This window comes from Carettochelys insculpta, chromosome 25 (genome assembly GCF_033958435.1).
Source record: "Carettochelys insculpta isolate YL-2023 chromosome 25, ASM3395843v1, whole genome shotgun sequence".
Classification (NCBI taxonomy): Eukaryota; Metazoa; Chordata; order Testudines; family Carettochelyidae; genus Carettochelys; species Carettochelys insculpta.
The window spans coordinates 6,040,296-6,052,570 of NC_134161.1; the positions used below are offsets into that span (position 1 = coordinate 6,040,296).

The 12,275-nt window shown below is 45.5% G+C and overlaps 1 protein-coding gene across 2 annotated transcripts in view; it reads left to right on the plus strand.

The window, feature by feature from the left end:
• Positions 1–11,375, plus strand: part of LOC142001490 (alpha-1,2-mannosyltransferase ALG9) — a 57,059-nt gene extending 45,684 nt beyond the window's left edge. For both annotated transcript variants that reach the window (XM_074976760.1, XM_074976759.1), the window contains exon 15: positions 8,394–11,375. In XM_074976760.1, coding sequence (XP_074832861.1) covers positions 8,394–8,517 — 124 coding nt within the window. In that variant the 3' untranslated portion in view covers positions 8,518–11,375. The remainder of the gene's footprint in view (positions 1–8,393) is intronic.
• The last annotated feature ends 900 nt before the right edge of the window (positions 11,376–12,275 follow it).

The window sequence follows — 12,275 nt, forward strand, 5'->3', positions numbered from 1 at the left end:
AGGCATTTACATTTGGAATCTGCCTGATATTGTAATGGCTTTGGTGCATGTGGCTGATACTGCTTTATAGGGAGCTATGCCCTCAAAGGGCTAAAAATCATTTAAAAAATGAAAGCTCCATGTCCACAGTGGACTAAAATTTGTTTTTTTATTATTTGAACAAGCATTGGTAGGAAGCTGTTGGGGAGGAGAAGACGTTAGAGTGAACTCCGTCCCCTTCAGGCTACTTTTGGATCTGTTTGGTTACACTAGGTTGAAAGTGAACTTGCAATCCCTTTAGGGGCAGCATCTCCCTGTTTGAAATGATCCTTGGATGCTTATTTTCAAAGTATTGTATTATTCAAAGCAACTGTTGTGGGTTGGGAAGAGAGACTTGCTGGAAGGATCCATTCAAAAAAGAACAACACAGAAGACAGTGGCCTCTTACTTCCACACGCTTATCCATGATTCTCTAGTAAGGCCAGGTTTGGTGCACAAGACAGATGATCAGTCAAATTTTCCAAACTGATGCAGTTGGTTGATGGGAAGCTGCAATAATGCACTTTTCCCAAAGGGTCTAGATTTTTTTAATTAAATTAGCAAAGTTACGAACCCTGCTGTAGCTTCACTTGGTAGTTTACCTTCTTGTGTGACCCTCACTGAATTCCCTTGCACCATCTATAACCGAGGTACAACCTTGACACGTCAGCTGGATCAGCTGCGGGAGCACCTCCTCTGGCATAAGAGATCTGGGCCTATTTTAATCCTGAGTCAGACTCCTGCTGTCACAGACAGGATGGCAATTAGCAAACCCAGAGGCCCAGTCTGCTGTTCGTGGTTTTAAACTAGATGAGATGACAGAGTTCTCTTCTTGCCTCGATAGGCTCACTTGGATGGGTTTCCACATAAGTCACAGTCTTTTGCTGAAAGCTGCTTTGCAGCCAGCTTGCAGTAAGAGAAAGCGTGCTGGGCTGTTTCCACTGGGAGGGATGCCCTGGTACAGGAATGACAGAGTCACTGTCAGACAGAGACTTGTGACATTGCTAGAAGAATGGGGAGACTCATGAAGCTGTGGAGCATGGTCACCGGGGCATCACGGTCTCTTTAGCAATCAATCAGGTACAACTGCATAATAAAGAATAGACAGGCGCCTCTGGAAGCAGGTAAGATAACAGTGTCTCTTCTGTCTTTGGCACTTCTACACATGCCTCAGCCTGGACTTTGGACTCCCTGGTTGAGAAGTTACTGAATGTTTAGACCAAAGGCACATAGTGTTGAAGGGTTAGGGTTGGGGGTGGGGAAGAATTGGCTTCCTTCACCCCAGAACAAAGGTCCCCACTGTCTTTATTGGGTTTTTTTCTCTTGGGAGGACACTGCAGTTATGCCAGAGATTTGTACAGCACATACTGAGAAGGGAGGAGAAACAATTTGCCATTGCGAGTCTTGGCCCCATGTGTATCTCTGGGCAGCCTCCTTCTCTAGCTTGTGCTCCTGCTGCATTGAAATTCTCCACACTGTTTCCTATCAGCATCTCACAGCTTGAGCAGAAAGGAGGCGCAGTGCCTTTTATGTGTGGAGAAGGCCAGGTTGCCATAGCAGCAGGTCTGATTTGCATGCCTGCTGTGCACCTTGATGGCTCACTTGGTTCGGGATGCTCTGTCTCAGGCTGTCCTCCCACCAATTATGTGGACTATAGAGCGTCAGAGTCTGTGTGGTTGGAGTGCGTGGTGCAAATAAAAGATGGAATGGGTGGCGCAGGGGCTCTCGTTCACAAGGGTCTGTGTGGAGTAGCTGGCAGTTCCTGCTCTCCTTCCCCTCCTAGTGACTTTGGTGTTCATTAGTGATTGCAGTTTTTTCCCAGGAGTTTTGAAGTACTTCGCACACTGTTCTGAGCACCATAGAGGCTCTTGAGACAGACACTATAGCAATACCCCAAAGGCTGGGTCTGATGGAAACATGCTGAATTGTGCCCTGTGCCCTAACCAGGCGCCTGCCTGACTAGGGTGGTACTAGTCTCAGGTCTGGACTCTGCATAGCAGAGAGGTGAACAAGACTTACTAGTTCTGATTTGTTCCATTCTCCAACCAGGAAATCATGTTTTTTTAATTCACTAAGGATAAGGGCCTTGCTGTGCTGGCTAGGTTCTAGTAAGCTCGCAGGAAAAGTCTTGGCGAATGCTTTTCTAAAGTTCTGGGTTTTGTCCTGCTGGCTTGTAGAGTTTTTACATCTTAACTGCCCAGATGGGAGCCAGTCAGAGAGTAAGAGTGGTCCAGATGCTTGGCTGTTGGCTGGAACTTACAAGAGTTGGCTTCAAAGGTTAATGTACCTCTGTGCCTCAGTTTCCCAGCTGTATAATTTGAGAATAGTACTGCTCTGCCTCACGAGGATGTGGCGAGGTGCTCAGATGCTACAGCGATGGGGACTAGACATGTTTCGTAGATCAGTAGTACTGGTTAAACCTCTCTGGTAACAGCGCCCTCAGGACCCCGACCAGTGCCAAACGTGAGAATGTTCTGGACAGTGACAGGTCAATATTGTCTAGTACGTTACCAACACTTCCACTGCTTACTGGGCTCTTAGAAGACATTTGGGGGTAAATTACAGCTCAATAACAGCACAGAACACAGAGCCTAAACTGGTGGCTGTAAACAAACCTTGTGGGGCTGCAGGATACTTGGCCACACCCATGATAAGTGGTCATGCAGGTAACTAAAATCATGCCAGATTATGGATGTTGCCAGATGAGAGTGTGCTGGGTTAGAGAGGTTCAGCTTGTCTTGGTTGGCTCAGACTATAGGTATTCACTGTAGTATCAGAGGGGTGACTAGAAAGCACCATGCTTTGGCTCTTTATTCTCCGGTTAGATTCTAGCTCGTGTCAGGAGAACTGGGCCTGGGTTGTCACCAGCTGACTGGTGAGCTAATTGCTAACATAATTATGGCTGTAGATCTGTCTGCCCAGGACTGAATGTCTCCAAGAGATGGAGTCCCTTCCATCTTGCAAACCCCATGGTGGCCCCTGCATTCTGCTGCTGTGTTGTGGAGACTGGAGCACTCACTTTTCCCTTAGCAGAGAAGGCACTCCTGTCACTGGGTCCTACTCCTCATGACTGGCTATATTACCTCTGTTTAAGCAGGCCTTTCCTTTGCTTGCTCACTCTGGCTTTGGACACAGTGTGCTGAGTGCCAAGCCTACTGGGGAGCAGATCTGGCCTGGAAAGCAAGAGTCTCATCTCAGCTGGGAATGTCTGTGTAGGCACCAGAGCAATACAGCAATGGACCGTTCCAGGGGTGCAATGCATATTTTCTAACCGATCCCATGACTAAGTGGCGATGAGAGCTGTGCGACAGATCACACAGGGCTGCTCTCTTGGATGCTGGTATCCTCCCGGGTGGAGAGAAGCGGTCGTAATTGCTCCTGAAGGCAGATTGTTTTTTGGTTTTGTTTGAAGTAACACATCCAATATGTGCTGCCCCTGCTGCAGTTGAGAGGAGAATTTGTAGGAATGGGAACTTAGCCACACAGGAGGAGCAGCGATGCTCAAGTTCAAGGAGCTCAAGGTTAGATCAATGCCTGTGCAGAAAGCTTACATAGCATCTAAAGCTAACCTCCCTGCTGCCAGCCTGCCTTGAAGGAACTTGGAACTAATGGAAGGCACAGCCTCCCCAGAGTAGGGAGCGTGCAGGCAGCTGGCTGATCAGTCTGTTCTGCTGACAAGAGCTTCGTGTGTGCTGTGCTCAGGTTGCTAAAGGGTGGTGTTCTCCTGTTGTGCTGAGTTCAAAAACATCTGGCTTTAAAGCGATTGCCTCAAGTGCGACTGTGGATAGTTACAGGGTGTTTCCTGAGAGAAGCTGCCTGTTTTTCACCTCTAAACTCCTGTGTGTGTAAAATCTTGAACAACTAAGTGCAGCACAGGGTAGTGTGTCCAGAAGAGCCCTCGTGCGAACATGTGCCCAGAGGCCTGTGCATGGGGCCAGAGAAGATGCTTCAGGAGCCTCCTTTATAAACCCAGACTGCCATTTCCGAGCATGTTCTCTGCCTTCTGCCCAGCATAAGGACACGTATCAAATCCTGCACCTACTTCCACAGAAAAAATTTCATAGCCGCCCTTGCTAAGCATGAAGTAAGTGTAAAAAGGCATGATTAAAAGGCAGCTTAAAAATGCCTCACCTCGAGCTGAGCTGCGAGGAAGCAGCAGTCAGTTCAGATTATAGGTTTGCAGTGCAGAGCCATGGAGCGAGGCACATTAAAAACCCTTCCAACTCCAGCTCTTATTCTTTGAAAATAAATGACCCCAGCAGCTCAATTCATGCCTGCTGAACTGCAGGCTTCTGGGACTCACTGCGATTCTCACATTGACGTCAGCAAGTGCAAATGTAAATCTCAGCTCGCTCTGATAAATGGTGTTGCTAATTGAATTAGAGAGCACTCTGAGCCACCAACTAATTATGCTACTCAGGCAGCTGCTTTGTCCAGGTCCATTTAATTCTGTATTGGCTGAGTGCTGCCATTCTGGCATAGAAAAGAGGAAATATATTAAAGCTCCCAGTTGAGCAGCATATATTTTCTGGTTATTTAGGCTTAGCCGTCTGCGAGCACCTGGCATGCCTGCTCTTATCCTCATGTTTTCCATTGTAAAATAGTCTTAATGCAAAATTAGGGAGCCAGTCATTTTGTGCTAAAATATTGTATGCCTTGTTTGATAGGTAGGAGACTCCCCTATGTCATTTAATGCTGCTTTTTCTCAATATTAAGCATGAGGCTTTTAAAAATACAGTTATTTTCCCTTTTTTATGGTCAGCGTGGAATTTTCTACACCTCAAGAAAGTGCAAATATTAATAGGTTTGCAGTATGGATATTCCTCTGCTGCTGACCTTCTGTATGCAGAGGTGACCAGAATATCCCAACCCCTGTACCTGTAGCAGAGCACTGCTGCTTCTTTTCTACCTCTCTGCCTCCTGTGGCTCCATTACCTTCTCCTCTTGCTACTAGTGCTAACTTCAGAACTTAAGTCTCTGGCAGGCATCTGCCCTTCAGTTGGGGTCAGGTGTGTTAGCAAAAAAGCTTTTTATTTCTGAAAGTATTCAATATCCTCCCTCAAAACAAGACACATCTTTGAAAGGGGAAAGAGAGCATGAACATAGCCATTCATATTGTGGATCCAGTACCCATTAAAGTCAGTGGAAGCTTTTTGTTGACCAGCAGGCATTGGATTAGACCGCTTATCCTCTACAGTTCATGGGTTTGATTTAACTAGTGGCATGCTGCATGGGAGCTCTGTACTAATCAAGGCCATACAAACTCCAGGTGGACAATGAAAGAGAAGCAAATGTGTATGAAAAGAGTATAGATTCAGTGCCTCCATTTCCCTCCGACTCTTCATAGGACTCCTGTTGTCATAGAAGCACGGGGTTCGGTGACCGACCGTGAGCCCTTTCTAAATTAAGTTTCTAATGGAGCAGCACCAGCAGCAAAATGACAACTCCTCTTAGACTTGTCCGAGTGCTTGTGGCTATTTAGCACGGAGCAGCCTTGCTGCTTCAGTCTCCTGTTGTACAAAATGGCCTTCAGCTAGTTGTTTTATGAACATGAAAGCTCAGCTTGTGATTCAGGGCCATAGCCACCACATGCTATGTGGAAGTCAGTAGTCTGAAGACACAGGCCTTGGAAGGGACAGCCTCTTAGGAACATTGTGTTGATGCAGTACTAAGAGGATGAGGCTCTGATATCAAGCTGTTGTCAGCATAACATGAATAAGGAAGGGGCTGCATGGTTTAAGTTTGTTTCAGTGCTGCGGACGGAAAACACAAGAATGCAGCTGGTGCATCTTCTTCCTTTCTGTCCTGTAGCCCAGCTGCATACGGCGGACAAAAGAAATAACCTCATAATAACACGTGCTGCTCTCTCCTACAACAGGCAACCCCAGAGCTTGGGGGATTGTGCTGGTCTTTGCTGCTTTCTTGGCTCAGCAGGCTATTTTCCTCACTCTCATTTTTCATGCCCCTGTTTTTTTAACAAGCATGCAAACCAGCTTGAAATTAAACTAAAGCCGTTCAGCCTGAGTTCAAAGCTTCAGGATCATGGGATCTCAGTCTCTGTGCGTGCCAAGTGTTGTGCTGCTGGTGGTCCGGGTGGCAGTGGGCTGCCAGGCTTGGTGGGGAGATGCCAATGCAAAGTGCAACAATGATACAGGGTTGATTTGTGAGCTCCAAGATGCAGAGAAGGAAGTGCAAGAACTGCTTTGAGAGGAAGTTGCCTTTGCCTCCAGACTTTCTGGTTTAAGCAGGGTGGGAGGGGGGAATTTCAGTTTCCAAGCACAGAGAAATGACAGCTGGAACAAATGCTCCCTCTTCCTAGTTATCTGCTGCTAAGCTGTTAATGGTTGGAACACATTTGCATTCCAACACCCCAGGATCTCCCAAGGAACTAGGATTTCCAATGGTTATTTCATGTTGGGAACACGCTGGGTGTTCTACAGTTTGCAAAGGCCCAAATTTTGTTGCAGTAAATGAGCAGAACTTTTGGTTCTCTTCCTTCTGAAATGATGCAATCATCATTTTACATCCCAACGGGAAGTTCTTGTGCTTGGCTATTGGCAGACAAGAGGGATGGTGGGTGTTAAGAGGATGGGTGGCCTCTGGTTAAGGCAAAGCTGTATTCAGTCCCCTGCTCTGCCTCTCTGAGCTTGGACAAGTCTCTTTTGGTGCCTCAGTTTCCCATCTGGAGATAACGCTTTCTCCAACCCTTCGTCTGTTTAGATTGCCAACTTTTCACATAGGGATTGTCTCTTACTCGATGATTGTAATAGTACCAAGCAAAATGGGGCCTGATCTTTTTTGGATCCTCAAGGCCTTACTTTAATATAGATAATAAATAATGCCTTTTCCTGTGAAAAACCTGTATTCCAAGCTGCAAGAGACCCTGAGTTTGGTGGTTTCCATTAAATCCCAAATAACCTGATGCTAGGTGCCTTTGGAGTTCATGTGGAGCCTGTTTTCACAATGGCAGTTGCTGTCATTGTTTTTCAGCTGCATCATTGGTTTAGAAATATATTTCACGCTGCTGCTAACCAAAAACACATCCACCAGCCACCTTTTCCTTAAAGAGAATGAATTGAGTAAGGCGTAAGCTGCACTCGTAGGATTCCATTTGATTCCGTCATCTCAGTTGTGTTATCAGCAAGCTTCTCGAATTATGGAGCATTTCAGGAGTGTCCAGATAACACACATCGAGCCTATGTGCTGTCCCTGGCCTCTCAGCATGTTATAAATCATAGACTTGACCGTTACTGCTGCTTATCCAGCTTTTTGCTTCTTGGCAGGAGTTTGCATTGATGGCAATAGTTATACATCTGCCAAGGCTGATGGTTTCCCAGCAATGTAATCTGAAGGAGATAAATCTTTTTTTAAAAAAAAAAAAAAAAAAAAAAGCTTTGGTGTTCAGAATGAAACACCCTGGCCTTAGTACCAATTTCCAGAGATTCCTAAAGATTGCATGGCTTTCCAGTGCTGGTACTGAAGAAAATTATCTTATTTTTGCACTCTTTATTTAAACAAGGAATGAATGTTATCTGCTGGGTGGAAGAACACATACGCTTAAAATGTACCGAGTTAGCAGTGCAACCGTGATTAGCAGCCAAACAAATGGTTGCTAATTTGATGCAGCCATCCAGCCTGTCTCATGCACGTGCTCCATTGGTCCAACTGTAGTAAAGTAGTGCCTCTAAACCCTAGTTTTGGACCCAAGAGTGTCAGGGTAAACATAACCTCTGAAGAGTAACAGGCTACAGCAACTCATCGGGCAGGAGGCAGGATGGTTCAGCCCTTCCCTAATTTGAGATGCTGCAGCAGAAGAGCAATGTGCTGGGGAAAAAAACCAGAGCCGACTGGGGTTTTTTCCCCTCTCTGCTGATCTGTTGGGGGAGAAGGGGCCAGAGCGTCCTTCCTAAAATGAATAGACTTCAGGGAAATGGAAAAGCCAAGTGCAAAGCAGATAACTTATTGCCTCTTAGAATCTCCCTTGGTGCTCTTCCAGGGAGGGAAGATTGGAATGACAGTGCTGAGTAAGCTCCTCATGGCCAAACTACATGCCTTTTGGCCCACCGTATCTAGGAGTAACCACCTTTTCGTAAGTAATGCCATTACAGCAGGAATGGAGAGGGGGAAAAGAGCTCTGAATGAATAGAGCCAATTGCTGTAAAGCTGGTAATCCTGATACAAAACAGCTTTGATTTGACTAATAAGGAGAAGGCAGAATGGCGCCCTGCATGTCTGGCTGATTGCTGTTCCCCACATTACTGACACGAGCCCTAATCCCAGACTCTCTACCAGGCATTGGCTGTTCTTTTGTGGCACTTCAAAACCATGTTTTCTAAATAAGAACTTTAAATCCAGTCTGTTTTCCCTTTTTTCAGGTCTTCAAAGCTGCTGCGTGCTTTCTATGTCCCGTTCCTGTCTGAGCAACATACGTCATATGCAAACTACACCATCCTTAAACCCCGGAGGTCAAAGCAAGCCAGGAAAAAAACAGGAGGTTAGCAGCGCACCTGTGGACCTAAAAGGATCAACCAACATCATTGGCCACCTGCTTAAATCTTCCTAGAAAAAAAAAAATGCTTGTGAGTCCCTAATAAAAATTTCCCACCCAGTGATTTCACTCCAGCTGTAAAGAATACATCATCTGCTCTCAATTCTCTTACTCTGCTCTGCCTGTGCAGCCTGTTTCCAGAATGTTTTGCTAAGAATCCGTTTGAAAATCCAGCAGCCACCTATAAATGTTATGTTCGTTGCTACCTTCATTATTATTTATTTCACTAGAGAAGAGTAAATCTAAATAACAAGAAGTGACTATGTTAGACTGTGCACTGGGATATCATCTGGCATCAGGAAAATCTACAGCTCTCTCTCTCTCTCGGCAGTCCTCATTCGCTGAATATATGTGTGCCTACTCCTCGGAAACATTATTTGCAGATAACAGTATTGGGAGGAAAAAAAAGCAACACAGAAGAGGCAGTGACTCTCTGAAATGCTGAGAATCTCAGCAAACAAGACAGTATACCATAGAGAAAAATTCCTGGGATCACCCTGTCCAAGAAATACTTTCCGAGGAGAAACTTGCACTTTTAAACAAACCGTGATTTTTCGTCAGTTGCCTGTTCTAGTGAGCCATGATTTCATTTGCCTTGAGTTCTCTTTTCCTTCTTATGGTCCTAGATATTGTGAAATTTCTGTGTGTGTATGTATGTGTGGGTGGGTGGGCGTGCACTTTTAAAGAAACAATGTCCTTTGAATTCTTGTCTTCAGTGTGGTTTAAACCCTGGAAACAGCCTGTAGGGGTAAAGAGGGTTAATAATGATTGTGATTCAGTTTCCCACATCTTCAAGGATGTGTACCAAGTTCCCTTTTGTCAAAGACCCTCTAGAACGATGATGCCATATTGAACCATACCTGAGTTTTTGCCACCCTGCCTATTATGAACAAGATCAAAAATAGCATTTACATCAATTTTGCAGAAACCTGTGTAGGGGTGTGAATGGGAGAATGTCGGTGAACTTTCCCTCGGTGCAGAGGGGCAGACGGCACAGGCTCTGTGCCCAGCCTAAGTCCTGTTCCAAGAGTTTAAGTGGAACTTGGTGTGTAAGCTTGATGCCTTGCACATAGATGACTGTTTCATCCTGTATAAATAACCCCCCCCCCCCCCCACATGAGAGCAGATGAGATGTGGCTCTGTGATAGAGTGGCTCTGTCTGTGAATGGTTTTTCCCATGTAGGGGGCTGCAATGGTTGAATGGTGAGCAAATGTGAGGTAAAGCATATGCCAGTGGCTGTGTAGGGCAGCTGGGCAGGTGACTGTATCAGCGCGTTTGCAGATTAACAGCTGAGCAAGCTGCTGTAGCAAAGTCAAAAGAGCAGACAGTGCAGCAGTGTGGCTCTGATTTAACATGACACTATTGGGTCAGAACTGGAGAAGCCAGAAGGGAATTTGTGTGACAGTGACAGAACACTGTGTGCCTTTAATCTGGAAAATTACTTATGAAACGTAGGAGAGGACACTGCACTTCTCTTCGTCTGCTCAGTCCAGTGCTCATGTCACCACTCAGCTGCATTTCCTCCTGCCCAGTTGCAGGGTTGGCTGGTTGCTTCCCCGGAGATTTTTATTTATAACTTTGTTTTTCAGGAAAGCTACTCTGCTGTAGGGACCAGAAGAGATGTGACTATTAGCGTGTAGTTATCAGCATGTTTTGAGGAACATATTCCTTCAATGTGCGTCAGATTGATCACTCAAAATCACGAGTCACATCTGAAACTCTTGGGCCGGGTAGTGGTGACTCTAGGGTCTCTGTCATCCAGGAATATGGGAGCTAATAACTGACCCCTTTCAAATATGTGACTGAGGAGTCTCGTTGTAGGCTTGTCTAATTCTTGCTGTGGGTGGACGTTTCCTGGGGTTAGTGAGCAGGAAAACAGGTTGGCCAAGCCATCAGTTTTGAATCTTAATGCTCTCCATTAAAGGCTAACTGCAACATTGAGTTTCGCATTGACTCTGTAAGTGTTGTACGTGTTTCTTTGCTTTTCTGTAATTTCACATCTGAGGAGTTTGCTGCTTTAGGTAAAAAATCACCCTGGAAGCTGGTCATGCTGAACCTCTCTCTATCCGTTTTCAGCTTAGCACACTTGGACAAACCTGTCCTCCAGATCTGGTTTCTTTCGTAAGATTGACTGTAACCTGCATTGTCTGTGCTCAGCACTTAGGCATATGGAGTGTCTGTCACTTGGCCAGGGAAAAGGTGGCATGCGAGACTCCAGGCTGATCTGACATGCAGTTGAAATGCAGGTAGATGTTGCTGTATGAAATGGTATCAAGTATTTGATTTTTGGAACAGAATGGTATTTTTTTAATGAATGCCACTACATGGAAGGCAAATGTTTGACTGTACAAAGCATGGAAGGTACAAGCCTCTGCATGCCTTTTTGTTGCCTGGGTGATGGATACATTGAGGATGAAATTCTCACTGTGCAGCGGAGCAGCACAAAGTGCATTATTTCAATTCTGTTTTGAAAGCTCAAGTGGGGCGTATGGGGTCAACAAGATTTGGATTTGCCCTCTTTAGAGGGGTGTTTTTACCTCATACAAATAGTATTCCAATAGTCTCTTTGGCATAACACTGGAATTTCCCTTTTAAAAATATCTCTCTCTACAGTATACTATTGTCTTACATGTCTTAGGAAGATCTGCCAGCGTTGAAATACCTGCTTAACGCTCCTAGTGTGTTTCCTTTAGTGAAGCTCTGTTGTGCCATGTCAGTGATTCTAAACTAAAGCTGCCATCCTATCTGCTTCACCCCTCCCGCCCCCCACAGTGTTTCCATTCATAAATGGAATACTGAAACAAAGAACATAGATGGACAGGGACCATTGCATCCCTCTCTTCGGTGCTGTTTTACCATCCTAGCCTTTTATTGTTGTGCTACTGTGAAAAGATAGTCCAGGAAGCTCCTGTTTTCAATACTAGTGGTAGTGCCAACCTTGCTTCTACTGTTTTTTTAATTCCTTTTTATGGATCCTGATAGGTTGACATTAAATTGGAGTTATCAACATCTCCTAGAAAAAAGCAGCCACTACTTGGCAGGGAGAGCTGCACCTGGGTCATGCTAACAGATGTTGATTTCCCATCTGTTGGAAGATAAAGCCAGGCATGCCTACAGGTGATGGTATTCTATTTGCTTATGGTAGCACTGAGAGACAGTAGTCAAGACAGAGGTTCCATTGTGTTTGTCGATCCCATGTCTCAAAGTGGTTACAACCTGAACAGACAGAAAGGAAGCATTATTACCCCGATTTTACTGATGAGGCATAGAGAGAGATCAAGGACTAGCTCACAGTCGTATAGGAAATCAGTGGGAAAGGTGGAAATCAGATCCACATGCAGGTCCATTAGCTTAGCTCCCACAACACCCTTCCTTGGACCAGAAGAGCATAGCAGCCCGACACTGCTGTTAACACATGTGGTCCAGAAAGCAGTATCTAGGAAACCTCAGGTTTACCCTTACTTCCTGTCCTGGTGGATCAAGTGTTCTCACATCCATCCACGTAGCACAGGAGTCTCCAGAAGCTCCTTTGTAGATGTAGCACAGTGCAGAGGCATCTGGAATGCCCGCACCCAGGCTTTCTGCTCTGAAAAGGTAGCACGGCTGTTAGCAGTGCTTTCAGCACGGGGAGTTCACCAGCAAATGAACTTGCTGATGGGAAAATGTTATGTCTCTTTTTGTCTGTTAATAATTCATATGTCAGAGCTG